This window comes from Pan troglodytes, chromosome 7, assembly GCF_028858775.2.
Source record: "Pan troglodytes isolate AG18354 chromosome 7, NHGRI_mPanTro3-v2.0_pri, whole genome shotgun sequence".
NCBI lineage: Eukaryota > Metazoa > Chordata > Mammalia > Primates > Hominidae > Pan > Pan troglodytes.
The window spans coordinates 135,677,978-135,696,908 of NC_072405.2; the positions used below are offsets into that span (position 1 = coordinate 135,677,978).

At 45.0% G+C, this 18,931-nt stretch overlaps 1 protein-coding gene across 16 annotated transcripts in view; it reads left to right on the plus strand.

Moving 5' to 3' along the window:
* Positions 1-18,321, plus strand: part of NSMCE2 (NSE2 (MMS21) homolog, SMC5-SMC6 complex SUMO ligase) — a 274,405-nt gene extending 256,084 nt beyond the window's left edge. For 7 of the 16 annotated variants that reach the window (XM_024345273.3, XM_001152705.8, XM_063816567.1 and 4 more), the window contains 3 exons: positions 8,412-8,512; positions 8,905-9,011; positions 17,969-18,321. In XM_024345273.3, the coding sequence (XP_024201041.1) occupies positions 8,412-8,512; positions 8,905-9,011; positions 17,969-18,086 (326 nt within the window). In that variant the 3' untranslated portion in view covers positions 18,087-18,321. Of the gene's footprint in view, positions 1-8,411; positions 8,513-8,904; positions 9,012-11,337; positions 11,573-13,256; positions 14,698-17,968 lie in introns of those variants that run through there. The other 9 variants (XM_016959846.4, XM_016959845.4, XM_016959850.4 and 6 more) reach the window with 3 other exon arrangements.
* The last annotated feature ends 610 nt before the right edge of the window (positions 18,322-18,931 follow it).

Genomic DNA, 18,931 nt, shown 5'->3' on the forward strand with positions numbered 1-18,931 from the left:
TTAAATATTACCCAGTCTTGGGTGTGTCTTTATTAGCAGCACGAGAACGGACTAATACAGGAACCTAGGATTCAGCTTCCTGCAGAAGGGAAATGACAACATGGCCCAACCAAACAGCTGGCAGTCAGGACAGGCCACCAGTCCCATGAGGAAACTGAGGTACAAAGCTGGACACCCAAGAGTACCAAGGAATGGATCTCAAAGCAAAACACACACACACACACACACACACACACACACACACAGAGCTCTTAATTCCAAACCAAAAGAACTGAGCCTGCTGAATATCTCTTTTTCCCCTTAAAGCCTAAGAAGTGTCTGAGTCCACAGGTGGGGTTACTGGTAGCCCCAGCTATAGGTTACTGAGTAGGAGAAACAAATCAGGAATCGGCACAGATACATACTCACATGCTATAACTAAAGAATTTCAAACTTGGAATCAGTGTGCTTTTGCACATTAGCGTGACCCCCAAATTTTCCAAGCACCAGCTCAGCCTTTCCAAATAAACTGTCTTTGGAATAATGCAAGTAAAATAATATGGGCAGCCTAATAAGCATTTCAAGCAGGCAACAAATATTTGTAAAGTATTTTCTTCATATGCTACTTTCATAGTTTCAAGAGAAAAGTGCTTTTAGGAAAATGTTCAGGCTTAGGCCAGGCATGGTGACTAATGCTTACAATCCCAGAAATTTGGAAGGCCAAGGTGGGAGGATCCCTTGAGGCCAGGAGTTCAAGACCAGCCTCAGCAATATAGTGAGAGCTCGTATTTAAAAAAAAAAAAAGAAAGAAAGAAAGAAAAGAAATGTTCCAGCCTAATTGAAAAAGTACATAGCAATCAAATTTTATTCCCAGCTGGCATAAAACTTTCTAACTGGTAGCCAAATTTGGGATGCCTGAAGACAGACAAGTGACTAATGCTAGGGCTGTGTGTGGCCAGTACCAAATGTATTTTCTGACCACAAGACCATGTCTGGATTCTCCTTTGTAATTACCACACAGCCTACTGTAATTTTCAAGCTTATATTTACTTCCTGCCTTTGACATGTAATTCAGGGTCCAGGACTGCACCCTGAGCGAGAGTGAAGTCCTCTCTGTCATTTGGCTAAAACCTATAAAATCATCATTGTGTGAGGATGTGTGTATGTGTTTGTGTTGCCACGTCTGCTAAATATGTTAAGTGTAATCTTGTGAAAAATATGCCCACTCCTGCCTTGTTGGATGAGGCACTTTGCTTGTCAGATGTTTATTGAACACCTACTACCCTATGCCAGGGACTATTTTAGACTCTGGGAAACATCCGTGAGCAAGAGAATGAAGGCCGTGCTTTCCTGGAAGAGAACGACGGAGGGGGAGTGGAGAAGAAAGACAGACAGAAAAATAGCACTTATGGACATGTGCTGTGTGGAGAACAAGAGTGATGTGATAGAGAAAGTCTGTGTGGCTTCTTTAGCTTGGGACATCAGAGAAGGCCTTGCCAAGGAGATGACATTTAAACTGACATTTTAAAATGACAAGAAGGAGTAGGACAGGCACAGAGCAGGAGGAAGAGCATTCCAGACAGGTTAGTGTTAAGGCCCAAAGACAGGAGGAGCTTGGCATGTTCCAGAAACAGAAAAGGCCAGTGTGCCTTGAGCACAGTGGGAGACAGGACAACTGAGCAGAGAGGTTGCGTATTAATCCATTTTCATGCTGTTGATAAAGACATACCTGAGACTGGGAAGAAAAAGAGGTTTAATGGACTTAACGTTCCACATGGCTGGGGAGGCCTCACAATCATGGCGGAAGACAAGGAAGAGCAAGTCACATCTTACGTGGATGCTGGCAGGCAAAGAGAGAGAGAGCTTGTGCAGGGAAACTCCCCTTTTTAAAACCATCAGATCTTGTGAGACTTATTGACTATCACAAGAACAGCATGGGAAAGATCTGCCCCCATGATTCAGTTGCCTCCCATTGGGTCCCTCCCACAATATGTGGGAATTCAAGATGAGATTTGGGTGGGGACACAGCCAAACCATATTAGGTTGTCAGGGACAGAGTCACATGGGGCTGTCTAGGCCACTGCAAGAGGCAGACATGGGAGGTTGTGGCCCTTCGTGAGGGACACTAGTTAGGAAGCAACTGCAGAGGACTGAGCAGGCGGCAGTAGTGGTTTGGACCAAGGCATGAAGTAGAGAATGAGAGAAGGGGCTGGATTTGGAATATGGTGTAGAACCAGAGTCAGCAGAACCTACTAGTGGATTGGATGTGAGGAATGAAGAAAAGGGAATAACCAAGAATGATTCCAAAGGCTTTGACTTTGAGCAACTCGGTGGATGGTGACTGAGAAGAGGAGAACCAAAGGCAGAGCTGCTTGGCTCTTCCCTGAGTCATAACTGACTAGCCACAAAAATTGGGAACTTACAACTTGGGGTCCAATCAATGCCCTCATGACACCTCCCATCCAATTTTACATTGCTGGACGGTATTTGTAGACCTTTGGAAATACTACTTCAAACATATCCAGGGTTTCTCCTTCCTTTTGGTGTTCATTTTGTGACATAAAAAAAAAAGACATATTCGAGTTACCTAACTCTACCTTGCTCCATCCCTCATGGGTGCGCTGTAAATGTTAGTTCTTGTGCAGGCTTCCTGCTTCAGCACAGTTCTGGGGCAGCCTGGGCAGGGGCATCTGGAGGTCAAGTAGAGGTCTGAGATCAGTCCATTGGTCACAAGTTGGACAGCCGGCATATGCTTCTAACAACATCGTCTATGTATATAGAAAATAATATGACTAGTTTGCTTGTTTTTCTACTTATAGTTAGGAAAATTTTGTAACCTCTTTACTAAAGATTAAACTGATTTAATCCAATTGTTGCTTTATTATAAAGCAAATGTAGATATTTTCTACATTTGCCTTAAAAATATTGTGGGGTTGGCCGGGCATGGTGGCTCACACCTGTAATCTCAGCACTTTGGGAGGCCAAGACAGGCAGATCACTTGAGGTCAGGAGTTCGATACCAGCCTGGCCAACATGGTGAAACCCCCATCTCTACTAAAAATACACAAAATTAACCAGGCATGATGGTGGGTGCCTGTAATCCCAGCTACTTGGGAGACTGAGGCACGAGAATCATTTGAACCCAGGAGGCAGAGGTTGCAGTGAGCCGAGATTGTGCCGCTGCAACTCTAGCCTGGGCAACAGAGCAAGACTCCATTTCAAAAATATATATATATAGTGGGGCTTAAATTTTCTTGCTACACAATAGGAATAACAATATAGTTATTCTTCATGGGTATTTTGTTAGGAGTAAATGAAATAATGTATATGACGTGCTTAGCACTGTAGCTGCTATATAACATTCAGTAAATTTGAGGTATTATTATCAATGAAATAACAATTTGGGGCTGGGCGTGGTGGCTCACGCCTGTAATCCCAGCACTTTGGGAGGCCGAGGTGGGCAGATCACCTGAGGTCAGTTCGCGACCAGCCTGACCAACATGGAGAAACCCCGTCTCTACTAAAAATACAAAATTAGCCGGGGTGGTGGTGCATGCCTGTAATCCCAGCTACTCGGGAGGCTGAGGCAGGGGAATCGCTTGAACCCGGGAGGCGGAGGTTGCAGTGAGCCGAGATCACGCCATTGCACTCCAGCCTGGGCGACAAGAGTGAAAATCCATCTCAAAAAAAAAAAAAAAAAAATTGGGGAGCAGAGGAGCTCCCAGAACCAACACACAGATTTTAATATTCAAATGAACCAGTCAGAGAAAACAGAACAACACATTGATTTATTAAATTCCTGCATCACTTTGGACAAAACCTACACTTTCTTTGTATCTCAATTGTCTCAGGTAAATGCGAGACTCAGGATAGATAGATAACCTCAACTTTAAAACTTCTGTGATTCTAGTAGATGATCAATATTTTCTCTCCCATCTTCCTTTTACCAGACTTATCACAAAGTTTTGTCTTTGGGGCATCTAAATCAGTATAAGTGATATTTATTGCCAGATGTGACCTTTTGTTAGCACACTGGAGAATCCCAACGCTAATGTCAATTTCTATAAATATAGATTGAGAGTGAGGAAATGTTCTGTCTCTAGGGAAGTTTAGCTATTGAGAGTCTTTCTCTTTTTAGACTCTTGGTCTGTGGTCTCTTACTCACTCGTGACATTCTTCCCCAGTCTCACTTTTGTTACCTTTTTCTTTCGTGATCACTGATGCTGGTAGCCACCTACAATTTTGAAGTTCCCCACTCAGCCTTCCCTAGTGGTAGGCATTGCATTTGAGTTGTGCTTTCTTACTTCCTCTACCTTTTGAAATTTAAAAATAGGAAAGAGCAAACAAACCCACAGTCTTTCACATCAGCTGAACTCTGTTATTCATCCAGCAGATTTTCTGGTGAATTCTCTGGCACAATGTATACAGTCAGAAACCAGCATCAGTTCAGAATAAATGGTGTACAAAATTAAGAAAGAGCTACTTTTATTTTTACTCTTAAACACACGATCAGAAATGGGAGGCAGCAGCATAGGAGGAGGCTTTGAAAAGTAAATCCAAGGGAAAGACGGCTCCTAGCCTTCTCCTTGGCTTTTCTCCTTACCTGTCCAACTTTCCCGAGCCATGATGAAGAGTCAGTGGATTGATAAAGGGACTCTCTTAGGAGTCTAACTCTTGCACTATGAATACCAAAGACAGGCCCTGAGAAGCATGAAAACCCATCATAGCCATGAGCAATATAATTTCCAGAGACCCCACCCCACAGCAAACATACTATAATATGGTACCTGCCCTATTAAATATCGTTTTAGGACGGGTGCAGTGGCTCACGCCTGTAATCCCAGCACTTTGGGAGGCTGAGGCAGGCGGATCACAAGGTCAGGAGTTCGAGACCAGTGTGGCCAACATGGCGAAACCACGTCTTCACTAAAAATACAAAAATTAGCTGGGCCTGGTGGTGGATGCCTGTAGTCTCAGCTATTTGGGAGGCTGAGGCAGGAGAATTGCTTGAACCCGGGAGGCAGAGGTTGCAATGAGCCATGATCGTGCCATTGCACTCCAGCCTGGGTGACAAGGGCAAGACTCCGTCTCAAAAAATAAAAAATAAAACATATATATATATATATATAATTTTATTGCTGTCAATTTTTTTTTTTTTTTTTTTTGAGACGGAGTCTTGCTCTGTCACTCAGGCTGGAGTGCAATGGCATGATCTCTGCTCACTGCAATCTCCACCTCCCAGGTTCAAGCAATTCTCCTGCCTCAGCCTCCTGAGTAGCTCAGGTTATAGGCGCCCACCACCACGCCCAGCTAATTTTTGTATTTTTAGTAGAGAAGGGGTTTCACCATGTTGGTTAGGCTGGTCTCGAACTCCTGACCTCAGGTGATCTGCCCACCTCGGCCTCCCAAAGTGCTGGGATTACAGGCGTGAGCCACCGCACCCAACCTTGCTGTCAAAATTTTGAAAAAATATTTGTATAATTTTGCTTTGGAAATAGGTTGGCTACCAGTAACTGATTTAATTTGTAATTGACTATTAGTTTTAGCAATTATCTTACCATACTGGGAAATTTTTATGAAGTTTATGAAGAAATAAACCCAGCCCTACATATTACTTCCAAATTATGTATTTTCGATTACCGGATCAACAATTAATGAAGTTAACTTCACATTTGCATAGACCTTTAACATTTAGTAATTTCAGTACTATTGTTATTCTGTTTTGAAGCCAACCAATGGTTTTTAAGGTCTCAGACGTTTGTTTAGCTCTCTGAAAAGCTGGAAGTCCCGAGGCACTGCACCTTAATGCCCAGTGGTTAAAAATGCTCTGACTGGTTATTCCCAAGCCCTGAGATCTTCACTGCCTTCTTCAAAGAATAAAAGCTGGTTTAGGGGACAGCAAGCTGGCATACAAATATACCAGTCTACTCCAAGAAGGTGACTCTCTAAGAAAAACAAAGTAATTGGAGGCAGAATCCCTGTGTTGCAATTAATTCACCAGGTTACCTTGAACAAGAGCTCTGCAGCCCTTTCCCTGCCCCTCAGTACAGCTTGAGCATCCCTAATCCCAAAATCCAAAACCCACAATGCTCAAAATCCAAAACTTTTTGAGCACCTACATGACACCACAAGCAGAAAATTCCACATCTGGCCTCATGCAACAAGTACACATGAGTGTTAAAAATGCTGCATAAAATTAGCTTCAGGCTATGTGTGTAAGCTTTATATGAAACATAAATGAAATTCATGTTTAGACTTGGGTCCCACCCCCCAAGATATTTCATCATGCTTATGCAAATATTTCAAAGTCCGAAATCCGAAACACTTCTGGTCCCAAGCATTTCGGATAAGGGATACTCAACCTGTAGTGCCTTTGCAAACAAACACCTCATCTGGCCTAGGTGATGGCCCACAGTCATCAGTTCTATGGAACCGAAAGGTATGCCACACCATCTGAACCAGAAACAAGGGCTTCCTCTCACACATTGAGGAAAGCCATTTTTATGTCTGTATTATTTTGCCAAAATTAAAGAAGGAAGGGAAGGGAGAAAAGAGTAGAGAAGGGAAAGGGAAAGGAGAAGGAAGGAGAAAGGACTACACCATCAACATGTTTAGAAAGCTACTGATCTTTTGGCTGGGCCCCGTGGCTCATGCCTGTAATCCCAGCACTTTGGGAGGCCAAGGCGGGCAGATCACCTGAGGTCAGGAGTTCAAGACCAGCCTGGCCAATATGGTGAAACCCCATCTCTACTAAAAATACAAAAATTAGCCAGGCATGGTGTCGTGCACCTATACTCCCAGCTACTCAGGAGGCTGAGGCAGGAGAATCACTTGAACCTGGGAGGCGGAGGTTGCAGTGAGCCAAGATCGCGCCATTGCACTCCAGCCTGGGTGACAGAGCGAGACTCCATCTCAAAAAAAAAAAAAAAAAAAAAAAGCTATTGATCTTTAACTTCTGTGCAAAATTACAAGTATCTTTTCTTCAGAGAGAATGGCTTTCATGTGAGATACTCCCATCATCCCATTCAAATGTTGTCTGTCATCTGTTTTTGGTTTGGTTTGGTTTGGTTTGGTTTTTCAGTTGGGGGCCAATGGGATGTAACGCAAAGAACATCAGTTTCAGAAACAGCTCATGCTCTGTTCAAAGCCAGTCCTGTCACTATCACTCAGCAGTTCTCAAAGTGCAGGCCAGGGATCTCTAGGGTGCTCCAAGGGTCTTTCAGAGTGTCCATAAGGTCAAAACTGTCTTTATAATAATAGTATGATCTCATCTGCCTGTTTCACTCTCATTCTTTTCATGAGTGAATTTTCCCAGACACTACAGGATATGTGATATTGTGACAGATTGAATGCATACGCAGATATCCAAATCCAACTGGCTGCTATGAAGCCAGACATTCAAGATATTTATAAAAATGGAAAACAATGCCATTGTTCTCATTATGTATGTCTGTGTGTATGGGGGGGGTGTTCTGGAAATATAATTTTAACTTTTAAAATGTTTATGGTAACATGTAGTGGGATTATTACTGTTATTTTTAATTTTTTGGTTTTTTTTTTTGAGACAGAGTCTCGCTCTGTCACCAGACTGGAATGAAATGGCAGGATCTTGGCCCACTGCAACCTCCAACTTCTGGGTTCAAGCGATTCTCCTGCCCTAGCCTCCCAAATAGCTGGGACTACAGGCACATGCCACCATGCCCAGCTAATTTTTGTAGTTTTGGTAGAGATGGGGTTTCACCATGTTGGCCAGGATGGTCTCAATCTCTTGACCTCGTGATCCGCCCACCTCAGCCTCCCAAAGTGCTGGGATTAAAGGCGTGAGCCACCGCAACCGGCCTTATTGTTATTTTTTAATGAATTTTAAATTCCTCAATCTTAATGTCTAATATGGTAAATATTGATAAATATAACCCACATAGAAAAAGCTTAAAAGAGTTCATACCTATAACTAAAAAGTTTGAGAAGCCCTGCACTACCTAATTGTAATGACTGTTTATTGATTATTGCTTTGTACCATGAGCTGTGCAAAGCATACCACATTCTTCATCTCTTTTAATCTTTGCCACAAGGCTGTAAAGCAGAGGCTTTAAAAAAGGGCACCTTGCTAGCCCAGCGTCTCACCACTGGACAAGAAAGAGATCACCAGGTCGGTTCTCTGACTCTGAAGCCACACCCTTGGTCACTTTCTCTATAACTTTAAAAAAGATTTTTTTTAACTGCTCTGAGCCTCAGTTTCCTTATCAAAAATAGTCAGAATGAGGTACCCCGTAGTGTTCTCTGAAAAGCAGAAGAGTTTCTATGCATCCAGTCCTTACATGGGGGCCAACAGCAAATGCTCCCCCAGAAACTCTTCACCTCCCTTCCTTCCATTCCTTCCTTTTCTTTGACGTTAGACCAGAGAGGCTTATCAGCTCTCCATTTTCCTCTAGGTGGTCTTCAAGCTGACAGAGAAGCTGACGGAACAGAAGGAGTGGATGAAGATATAATTGTGACCCAAAGTCAGACCAACTTCACCTGCCCCATTACAAAGGTACCGCTTCCTCCTACTTCCCCTGAAAGAAACACGATTCACTTCACAGAGGCAGAAAGGTTCCTGTTTGCTTTCTGGTTTGATTTCACTTAGGGAGTTAAGGAGGGAGTAAAGAAAAGTGCTGGGGGTTGAAGAGTATCCACGGAAGGTTCTTGGGCTGGAGAGAGCTGTCAGTCAATCATGCCCTGAAGGATCCGGGACTAAAGTCATGGCCTACAGGCCAAGTGACAGTACTGCCACTGGATTCCCTGCATTTCCTTATCTAAAGCCTAGTAATTATGTAAAGCCATGAGAATGGGAAGTTAAACATAGAAAGCTCAGGACTAGGACGAAACAGCTACTGGAAGTTGATCATTATCATTCCTGAAAGCCCAACATCTCCTTGATTACAGGAGGAAATGAAGAAGCCAGTGAAAAATAAAGTGTGTGGCCACACCTATGAAGAGGACGCCATTGTTCGCATGATTGAGTCCAGGCAAAAGCGGAAGAAAAAGGCCTAGTGAGTGGACGCAGGGAAGGAAGTGGAGCCTTCCCTAGTGGTAGTTACTCAGAGGTGGCGTGTTCACGCTAGAGGAAGAGGCACTTCAATGTCTCTTCTAAATTCCGTTCACCTCCCGAATACTGTAAACATGGAAGTGGGCTTTCTGGAAAAACAATACATGAGGGAAAAATTAGTAATCTGTTCAGGAAGAAGCTGAGGGAACTTCAACCTCACCTTCAAAACAGAATAAGGCCAGGCAGGGTGGCTCATGCCTGTAATCCTAGCACTTTGGGAAGCCGAGGTGGGCAGATCACCTGAGGTCAGGAGTTCGAGACCAGCCTGGCCAACATGGTGAAACCCCATCTCTACTAAAAATACAAAAATTAGCCAGGCTTGGTGGCAGGTGCCTGTAATCCCAGCTACTCGGGAGGCTGAGGCAGGAGAATCTCTTGAACCCAGGAGGCAGAGGTTGCAGTGAGCCGAGATTGTGCCACTGCATTCCAACCTGGGCAACAGAGCTAGACTCTGTCTCAAAAAAAAAAAAAGGTTTAGGTAAATTCATGGCTAACTCATGAATGATAAATTATTTTTTTAATTGGAAGTTTTGCAGAATCTTTATAAATATACATAATATATATGTTATATATTGTTTTATATGTATATCATATATTATTTATCTTTATATATAATATACACACACACACATATATATATCTCACCTTCCTTCCCTTTCTCCCATGACCACGGCGGACCATGCTCTGTTCCTGTAATAACATAGAATCCTGAGTTAGCCAGACTGACTGGCATTGACTTCGTTTGGCATTTCTTGTGCTCTTATCATGGATTTGTTGCAGGAATGGAATTGCAGGTGTGACTAGTTCTCAATTGACTTCTGATAACAGTCCCTTTGATGTGTGGCTTGCTTCTCCATTGCCCAGAAATTTGCTGGTCCAGACCTAGAATTGGAATTCCCCAGCACTCCTCATCTGGGTGTGGACTTAGAGATAATATATTGGAGACTAAAGATATCTTGATGGTCATTCAGGCAAATAACTTATCCTATGTATTCTAGAAGAATAGTGGCTTTGCTGCCTAATGGTTGCAAAATGTAGACATTCTTAGTACATTTTGATCTGTTTTGAGTTTTTGAGTTAACAGTTGAAATGTCAGATTTCGGCCAGGTGCGGTGGCTCACACCTGTAATTCCAGCACTTTGGGAGGCCGAGGCGGGTGGATCACGAGGTCAGGAGATAGAGACCATCCTGGCTAACACGGTGAAACCCCGACTCTACTAAAAATAAAAAAAAAATTAGCCGGGCGTGGTGGCAGGCGCCTGCAGTCCCAGCTACTGGGGAGGCTGAGGCAGGAGAATGGCATGAACCCGGGAGGCGGAGCTTGCAGTGAGCCGAGATCATGCCACTGCACCCAGCCTGGGTCACAGAGTGATACTCTGTCTCCAAAAAAAAAAAAAAAAAAAAAAAAAAAGAGGGAGGATTCTGGGTTGTTAAATGGCATGCTTTCTTGCTTTCTCTTTTTTTTTTTTTTTTTTTTTTTTTTGAGACTGAGTTTCCCTCTTTTTGCCCAGGCTGGAGTGCAATGGCGTGATCTCAGCTTACCGCCACCTCCGTCTCCCAGGTTCAAGTGATTCTCCTGCCTCAGCCTCCTGAATAGCTGGTATTACAGGCATGCACCACCACGCCCAGCTAATTTTGTATTTTTAGTAGAGATGGGGTTTCTCCATGTTGGCCAGGCTGGTCTCAAACTCCCAAGCTCAGGTGATCCGCCCGCTTCGGCCTCCCAAAGTGTTGGGATTACAGGCATGAGCCATCGCGCCCGGCCATGGCATGCTTTCATTAGTTTCCTTATCCATAAATGAATGACAATTGTTGTAATCACCTCATTGGCATATTTGAAATTTAAATAAGATACATGCAAAGTACTTAAAGTAGCTGGTACACAGTAGGGCTCAGTAAAATTATCCCATCATCATCTTCAAACTTGAGCCACTATCAACATCCTCTTCGTTTTTTTCCACCATTGCTCTATAGGCATGGGAGACGAGGACAGTTTTAAAGGAGTAAGATGAGCCAACCTGGAGTTTAGGAAGTTACTCCAATAGCAATGCAGAGATGGATTAAGGAGGCATGAGGCAAAAAAAAAGTCAGTTAGGATGCTCTTACAGTGGTTTAAGTTATAGAAAATTAGAGTATAGAGATACAAGAGTGATTGTGGAGGTACAGTTAACGACATTTGACGACTGACTGAATGTAAGAGAAAGGAAGAAGCAGCGAGGGGTGGCTGACATTTCTCATCTGGGTGTCTAATACTGTCATTTGCTCATTAGCCTCCAGAGAAGGCATGAGAGAGGAACACTCTTATTGGAGGATTGTGATAGACTCAGCTCAGGTCATCCTAAATGCAAGGTCCCAGCAATACAGCCCCGTGGAAGTGTCCAGGAAGTGCAGCAAATGTGAGTTTTGCAGTCAGGGGAGGACTCAGAACTATCGATGTGGATTGGGAGGTTATCAGTGTAGACGAGTCAACCCGCTCAAGTACCGTCACAGATGCAGCTCTGGAACAAATGCATTCACCAGCAGAGAGCCAGCAAGGCAGGACCCGCGCCTCGCCTGTGATCTCCACAAGGCCAGAGCCCGACTTCGTTCTGCTCACTGTGATGCCTTAGCACCGTGGTGCCAACCCTCAAAAAACACTTTGTTGACCAATGAAAGGATCAATCAGTGGAAGAAGACCCCTAAAAAAGCAGTCTAAAATATAGCCAGGAGCCAGGAAGAGTGATAAGGAGTGGAGGCTCATGGGAACTTTTGGGCGGGGTGGGCAGGGTTCTGAAGGCCAGGTGCATTTGGGCAGCAGTAGATTAGAACTCAGGGCCTTCTTGAAACCAACTCCAGAAGTTTCTGATGAAGCATGAAGTCGTATCATTTCCCATGATGCACATTAGAGTGATGAGTATTTCTGGGTTCGCTTTGTTTAGAAATGTCCATGACACATTGTCTCATTTCTTCCTCCTAGATTGTTCTAGTTGTTTGTTTTTTTAGACTGGAGTTCCAGGTCCATTGTGTTCTGGGCACTGCCTGAATTTTACTGTGCAAGCTTCAGGCCCTGGGAAGGCCTCTCTGCACTGGCTTGAGTCAGAATAATATTGTTGAGACTTTAGCCCCAGCCAAGCACGGTAGTTAGAATAATTTCCTAAAATATATCTGTTAACAATAAGCCTATTTATTCTCTTAAAAATAAAGCTGCCTTATGATTTCCTTTTTTTTTTTTTCTTTTCTTTTTTCTTTTCCTTTTTTTTTTTGAGACAGAGTCTCACTCTGTCTCCCAGGCTGGAGTACAACCTCTGCCTCCCAGGTTCAAGCAATTCTCGTGCCTCAGCCTCCCAAGTAGCTGTGATTACAGGCACATGCCATCACACCTGGCTAATTTTTGTACTTTTAGTAGAGACAGGGTTTCACCATGTTGTCCAGGCTGGTCTCGAACTCCTGGCCTCAAGTGATCTGCCCACCTTGGCCTCCCAACCTTATGATTTTCATATATTAATATTTCTAACTTGACCACAGTCACTTTTTTGCTTTTTTGTTTGAGAACAGGAAACATATTTTTAAAAGTCATATTTAAGAGCATGTAGAATAAAATGAAATTGAATAGGAATGGGTCATTCGACAGCAGAACTCCAGCTTTGTGCTTGGAATTCCTGTTTCAACACTTACCAACAAGCCATTCAACCTTTCTGCCTCAGTTTCCTCATCTGTAAAGTGGAAATAACATCAGCATCTCACAGCATTTCAGGGGCCAAAGAAATGGTAGGGAATTCCATTCTAGGTCTGGACCAGCACATTTCTTGGCAGAAGAGTAGCAAAAGCACTTAGTTGAAAGCTCTTTTGGGAGCAAAGAGCGCTAAACAAATAGCTGTAGGGTTGTTAAGACCAAGGCTGATAGAGTTGTTATCACTCCCCGTGCTGCTTAGTGACACATTATTTGACTCAGGGGTTGTAAGATAGAATTACTGTCTGTGTTGAGGTATGACAGGAATCCCTCCCACTCAGATTTCCAGAGGTCTCTATAGACCTTCTGTCTATAGCTTGTAGACTAAACCTTGGAATTCTTGGGACCCAGATCCAGGAACTCCCAGAATCATGTACTCTTGAGCATTTGCAGAGGCCAAGGTTCCCCACAGCTCTGTGGGACCCCAAGACCCGGTTCCTTTTGCTCAGCAGTCACCTTTGTGTTTGCCCTGTGCTGCAGCGAAATGCTCTGCCCGGGTAGTGCCTGGAGGTGGGGACCCAGCCGCTCCTGCGAGGCCTGAAGGGCTGACTCCTGCACAGCGATGATGCGGCAGCTGAAGATCGGGTATTGCCACACTGAACTCGCTCACCAAGATGTCGTGGGATTAATGCCGAATGCTTACGGAGACAGTTGTTTCTCCAGAGGAGGCATGCCCTGATTCAGCACTGTGGCATGATGGCCTTCTCTTATCCTTTCTGCTTTAAAAACTTGTGTTTATTGGAGATGAAGGAGAAACAAGGTCCTTCCCAGTTCCAGCATCAACCTCGCCTCCAGGAAGTCTTCCCTGAGCCCTTATTCATGCTGGACAAAATGTCGTTAGCACCCCATGTCATGCCAACATTGTCGGTGCAGCTGGCTCCTCTCCACGAGCTTCTTGAGAGCGGAAGCTGTGGACTAGGGCAGGGACTGGTGCACGGCAGGACCTGAAGTGAACTCCCCAGTCCTTGACACACATCAGCCTGCTTATTTCTCAGCCTTATTGGACAGGCTTGTCCTCTGCCTTCATGTTCTTAAAGGGAAAAACTGAGGCACAGAGAATTTAGTCACTTACCCAGAGTGACACAGCCGGGGGTTTAAGCCCAGGTCTTTCTCACTCTTGAGCCTGCAATTCTGTCAGTAGGCCATCCAGCTCCCCTTGGGAGGGCTATTTGGTTCATGCCTCTGCCATCAGAGTCTATCTCCTCAGTGAGTTCAGACCTTGTTTGACATGGCTCACCCTGGGATCCATCCCACTGAAGTGAAGGTGGGCGCCTGCTCTGCAGCTGAGTGTGTGGTTAAGTCCATCAGACATTCTCAGCATGCTCTCATGCACTGACTAAAACCATGATGTCATCAGGAAGTCCTCCCCACCTCACTCTCCACTTCCCTCTCCACTGCTTATTCACTGTCTGGCTATGAGAGTTAAGGCCTTTGCTGGGTAGAATGGAAGAGACCAAGGCCAGGCAGTCCAAAGCAGATATTCAGGGTTATGTTTTAAGGGAGGGTCATCCCAGCAACCTACTTGGAGTTGCATTTCAATGTCATGGAAGCCAAAGTTATGATACTTGGCTTTTCTAGTCACAAAAGTGTCTGTATCCTCTTCATGATCTTAGCTGCTTATTTTCATACTTACAGACATAATTCACCAGGCACGGTGGCTCATGCCTGTAATCCCAGCGCTTTGGGAGGCCAAGGCAGGTGGATCACTTGAGCTCAGGAGTTCAGGACCAGCCTGGGAAACATGGTGAAGCTCTGTCTCTACCAAAAATTTTTTAAAAATTAGCCAGGCGTGATGGTATGCGCCTGTGGGCCCAGCTACTCAGGAGGCTGAGGTGGGAGGATTGCTTGAGCCTGGGAGGCAGAGGTCACAGTAAGCAGAGATAGTGCCACTCCAGCCTGGGTGACAGAATGAGACCCTGTCAAAAAAAGAAAGAGGAAAGAGGAGAGAAAGAAAGAAAGAGAGAGAGAGAGGGAGGGAGGGAGGGAGGGAGAGGAGGGAGGGAGGGGAGGAGGGAGGGAAGGAAGGAGAAAGGAGGAGGGGGAGGGAAGGAAAGAAGGAAGGAAGGAGAAGAGAGGAGGAGGAAGGAGAAGAGAGGAGGGTGGGGAGGGAGGGAAGGAAGGAAGGCAGGAAGGAAGGAAGAAAGGAAGGAGAATTCGCTTTGAGACTTCACAGCGTAGGGGGACAGGCTGGGAAAAAAATACAGATTTTTAAAGTAGTGTAAAACATTTCTCCAGCCTTGCCCTAATGCAAAGCCAAATCATCAAAATGATGCATACCTGGGCCAAATCACCCTGATCCTCTTTCATATAATTGCCTTTCTGTAATTATGATTTCACACATCATGTACCTGAGTATGTAGGGCACTTTTTTTTGTTTGTTTTGTTTTGAGACAGAGTCTTGCTCTGTTGCCCAGGCTGGAGTGCAATGGTGCAATCTCGGCTCACTGCAACCCTCACCTCCTGGGTTCAAGTGATTCTCCTGCCTCAGCCTCACGAGTAGCTGGGATTACAGGCATGCGCCACCACGCCTGGCTAATTTTTGTATTTTTAGTAAAGATGAGGTTTCGCCATGTTGGCCAGGCTGGTCTCAAACTCCTGACCTCATGTGATCCACCTGCCTTGGCCTCCCAAAGTGCTGAAATTACAGGTGTGAGCCACCACGCCTGGCCATATTTTAATATTTTAAAAATAAATACTGTATTAAGCATATTATATTTCATTGATTAATACCCCTCTAATGTAAAAACTCCTTGATCCACAGATCAGGGCCAAGAAATACTTTCGTTCATGCTGGACTGTTGGGCTTCCTACCACTAGACAAATTGGAGCTCCCATAACCAACTTTCTTTCCTTCTGGTTTGCATCTTTACTGTGGTTTGCACATTTGTTGTTTTTGGTCTTAATATCCTGTGCTTTATGGAGAGCTGTCTCAGATCACTGGGCCAGAGCTCTGTGTGGGCAGGAACCATGTATTTGTATTTCACAGTTGCATGCTTAGAACCTAGCATAGGGCTGATCCCTAGAAGTCAATTAATGCATGAATGGGTGCATGCCTGTGTGGGATATATGCAAGATAGAAATAGATCCAGAACTTTAAAACTTCTTGGAAGAATGATGATGAGGGAACACATGATAGTCACAGGGGATCTGGAAGGGAGTTAACATTATTGAGCACAGGGGATCTGGGAGGGAATTAACAGTATTGACTGTCACCTTGGGAAATAAGGGTTCTCTCCCCATTTTAACTCAGAGGCAAGGGAGGCTCAAGAAGGTTATTGTGAATTGCCTGTGGTCTCATAACTAGCAAGTAGGTGGTAGAGAGAAAATTCAGACCTAGGTTAGCTTGACTCCAAACATTGGGCCTCTAATCTACCAAAATTTGGTTCACTTTGAGAACCAGATTCTTTGAGAAGAAATAGGTGATTTCATCCAGCCCACTGCCCTCAGAGAAGACCACATCGAAGCAGAGCCGTGGCTTGTTTCCACCCCTTTCTGGGTGACTCACACTGATGTCTTTAGCTGCAGCCTTTCCACTGAGTCCCAGTAGCCCACTCAGTCTCTCTTCTGGGAGGGCTACTGGGCGTCCATTCCAGAGGAAACAGATACCAACCAGGACTGTGGTTCTGTGCTGCAGCCTGTTTTGCCCCATCATTTCCCACTGTGATGAAGGTGACTACCAGTCACTGATCTACCCAGATGAAGCTCGCTTCTTCCCTTTCGCTTATGCTCCACAGCCGCTCCATCGGCAAGTCCTATAGGTTCTATGGTCAAGCATGTCCTGAAGCTGATCGCCATACCACCCTCAGCCGAGCTGCCCTCACCTCTCTCCTGCACCCTGCAGGATCCCCTATGCTATTTTCCCTGCCCTTCTCTTACCTCCCTGCTTTGTGTTCTCCATAAGCAGCCACAGTAACATTTTCCAGATGTAAACCAAACACACTCCTCACCCATCTCAAAACCTTCCAGTGTTTTGTCTTCATATTTAAAATAAAATCCAAGTCCAGGCACGGTGGCTCATGCCTGTAATCCCAGCACTTTGGGAGGCCGAGGCAGGTGGATCACTTGAGGTCAGGAGTTCGAGACCAGCCTGGCCAACATGGTGAAACCCCATCTCTACTAAAAATACACAAAATTAGCCAGGCATGGTGGCAGGCGCCTGTAATCCCAGCTACTCAGGAGGCTGATGCAGGAGAATTGCTTGAACCCAGGAGGCGGAAGTTGCAGTGAGCTGAGATCACGCCACTGCACCCCAGCCTGGGTGAAAGAGTGAGACTCCATCTCAAAATAAATTAATTAATTAAATTAAATAAACTCCAAAGCCCCATTGGCGCACTGACCTCACTTCCAACTGCTCTCCCTCTTGCCTGGGTCGCTGCAGCCACATAGAGCTTGCTGTCACTCCAGGGCACCAAGCTGGAACGTCCTCAGCACTGCACTTGCTACTGCCTCAGCCCAGACCACATGCAGACTTGTTCCCACGCTTCATTCTGGGTCCTGCCCAAGATAAGATGTGTTCGGTGAGGCATGCCCTGAGTCCAGCCAGTGAAGCCGTGGCCCCAGCACTCTCTCTCCCTGACCCTGCTTTGTTGCCCTCATAGCCCATAAGGTGACCTGAACTTGCAGCAAGCATTTATTTGGTTCCCTAGTGGTTGCCTGTCTTCCTCATTAGAAAGATAGCTCATAGGCTGGGCGCGGTGGTTCATGCCTGTAATCCCAGCACTTTGGGAGGCCGAGGCGGGTGGATCACGAGGTCAGGAGATCGAGACCATCCTGGCTAACACGGTGAAACCCTGACTCTATTAAAAATACCAAAAATTAGCCGGGCGTGGTGGCGGGTGCCTGTAGTCCCAGCTACTGGGGAGGCTGAGGCAGGAGAATGGTGTGAACCCAGGAGGCGGAGGTTGCAGTGAGCCAAGATCGTGCCACTGCACTCCAGACTCCGTCTCAGAAAAAAAAAAGAAAGTTAGCTCATGATAAGGCAGGCACTACTCACGTATCGCTTGTGTTCCCAGCACCCAGACAGGGCCTGGCTCAGGTAGGGACTCAGTGAATAAATGAATGAGCACAGCTTGGTCCTGATTTTGACACTTTTCCTTTTTCAGTAAAATGCCTTACTTAAACACTTGAGTATAAAAGAAGTTTCTGCTTAAGGCAGTAAAGGGGACTGACTTGATGTTCTTTCTTTCTCACAGTTGCCCTCAAATTGGCTGTAGCCACACGGATATAAGAAAGTCAGATCTTATCCAGGATGAAGCACTTAGAAGGGCAATTGAGAACCATAACAAGAAAAGACATCGTCATTCTGAGTAGGAAAAGCCACCTGCCTGCAGGGACACCAGCAGCCTACCTCCTACCCCAGCCGTCTGTTGAGAGCAGTGCTGACCCCAGCAGTTAGGGACTGGCTGCATAGCATACTTGTTGGGGGTAAAACTTGTTGCTTTTATGTGTGCTTGAAAACATTTTTCAAAGTTACACAACAGAAATGCAATCATATTGTTTATTTTTAAGTGTTCTATAATGTTAAATAAAACTTTGATCATCTGCAGTGTCCTCCCTGCATGCCTCCTGATGTATGGATTGTTTCAGAGGTGCAGGCTTTTCCATTTCAAGGACATCAGACTGATTTTTATAATAGTTTTGACTAAAGAATGTCTTTCAGCCAGGTGCAGTGGCTCATGCCTGTAATCCCAGCACTTTGGGAAGCCGACGTGGGCAGATCACTTGAGGTCAGGAGTTCAAGACCAGCCGGGGCAACATGGTGAAACTCCGTCTCTACCAAAAATCCAAAAATTAGCCAGGTGTGGTGGTGCGCACCTGTAATTCTAGCTACTCAGGAGGCTGAGGCAGGAGAATCACTTGAACCCAGGAGGCGGAGGTTGCAGTGAGCCGAGATCGCACCACTGCACTCCAGCCTGGGCGACAGAGCAAGACTCTATCTCAAAAAAAAAAAAAAAAAAAAAAAAAAAGAATGTCTTTCAAGTGATATTTGAAATTGAAACATATAAAAACACCCCTATTGCGAGGCATTTTCTATGAGTATAGTAAATAATAGCATTCGGTTATAAAGCAAAGTCAGTTTACTTTCTTGTATTTACATTGTATATTGACAGTTCCAAACATATAAATGCTTTTATTGTCATTCTGAATGGAATAGA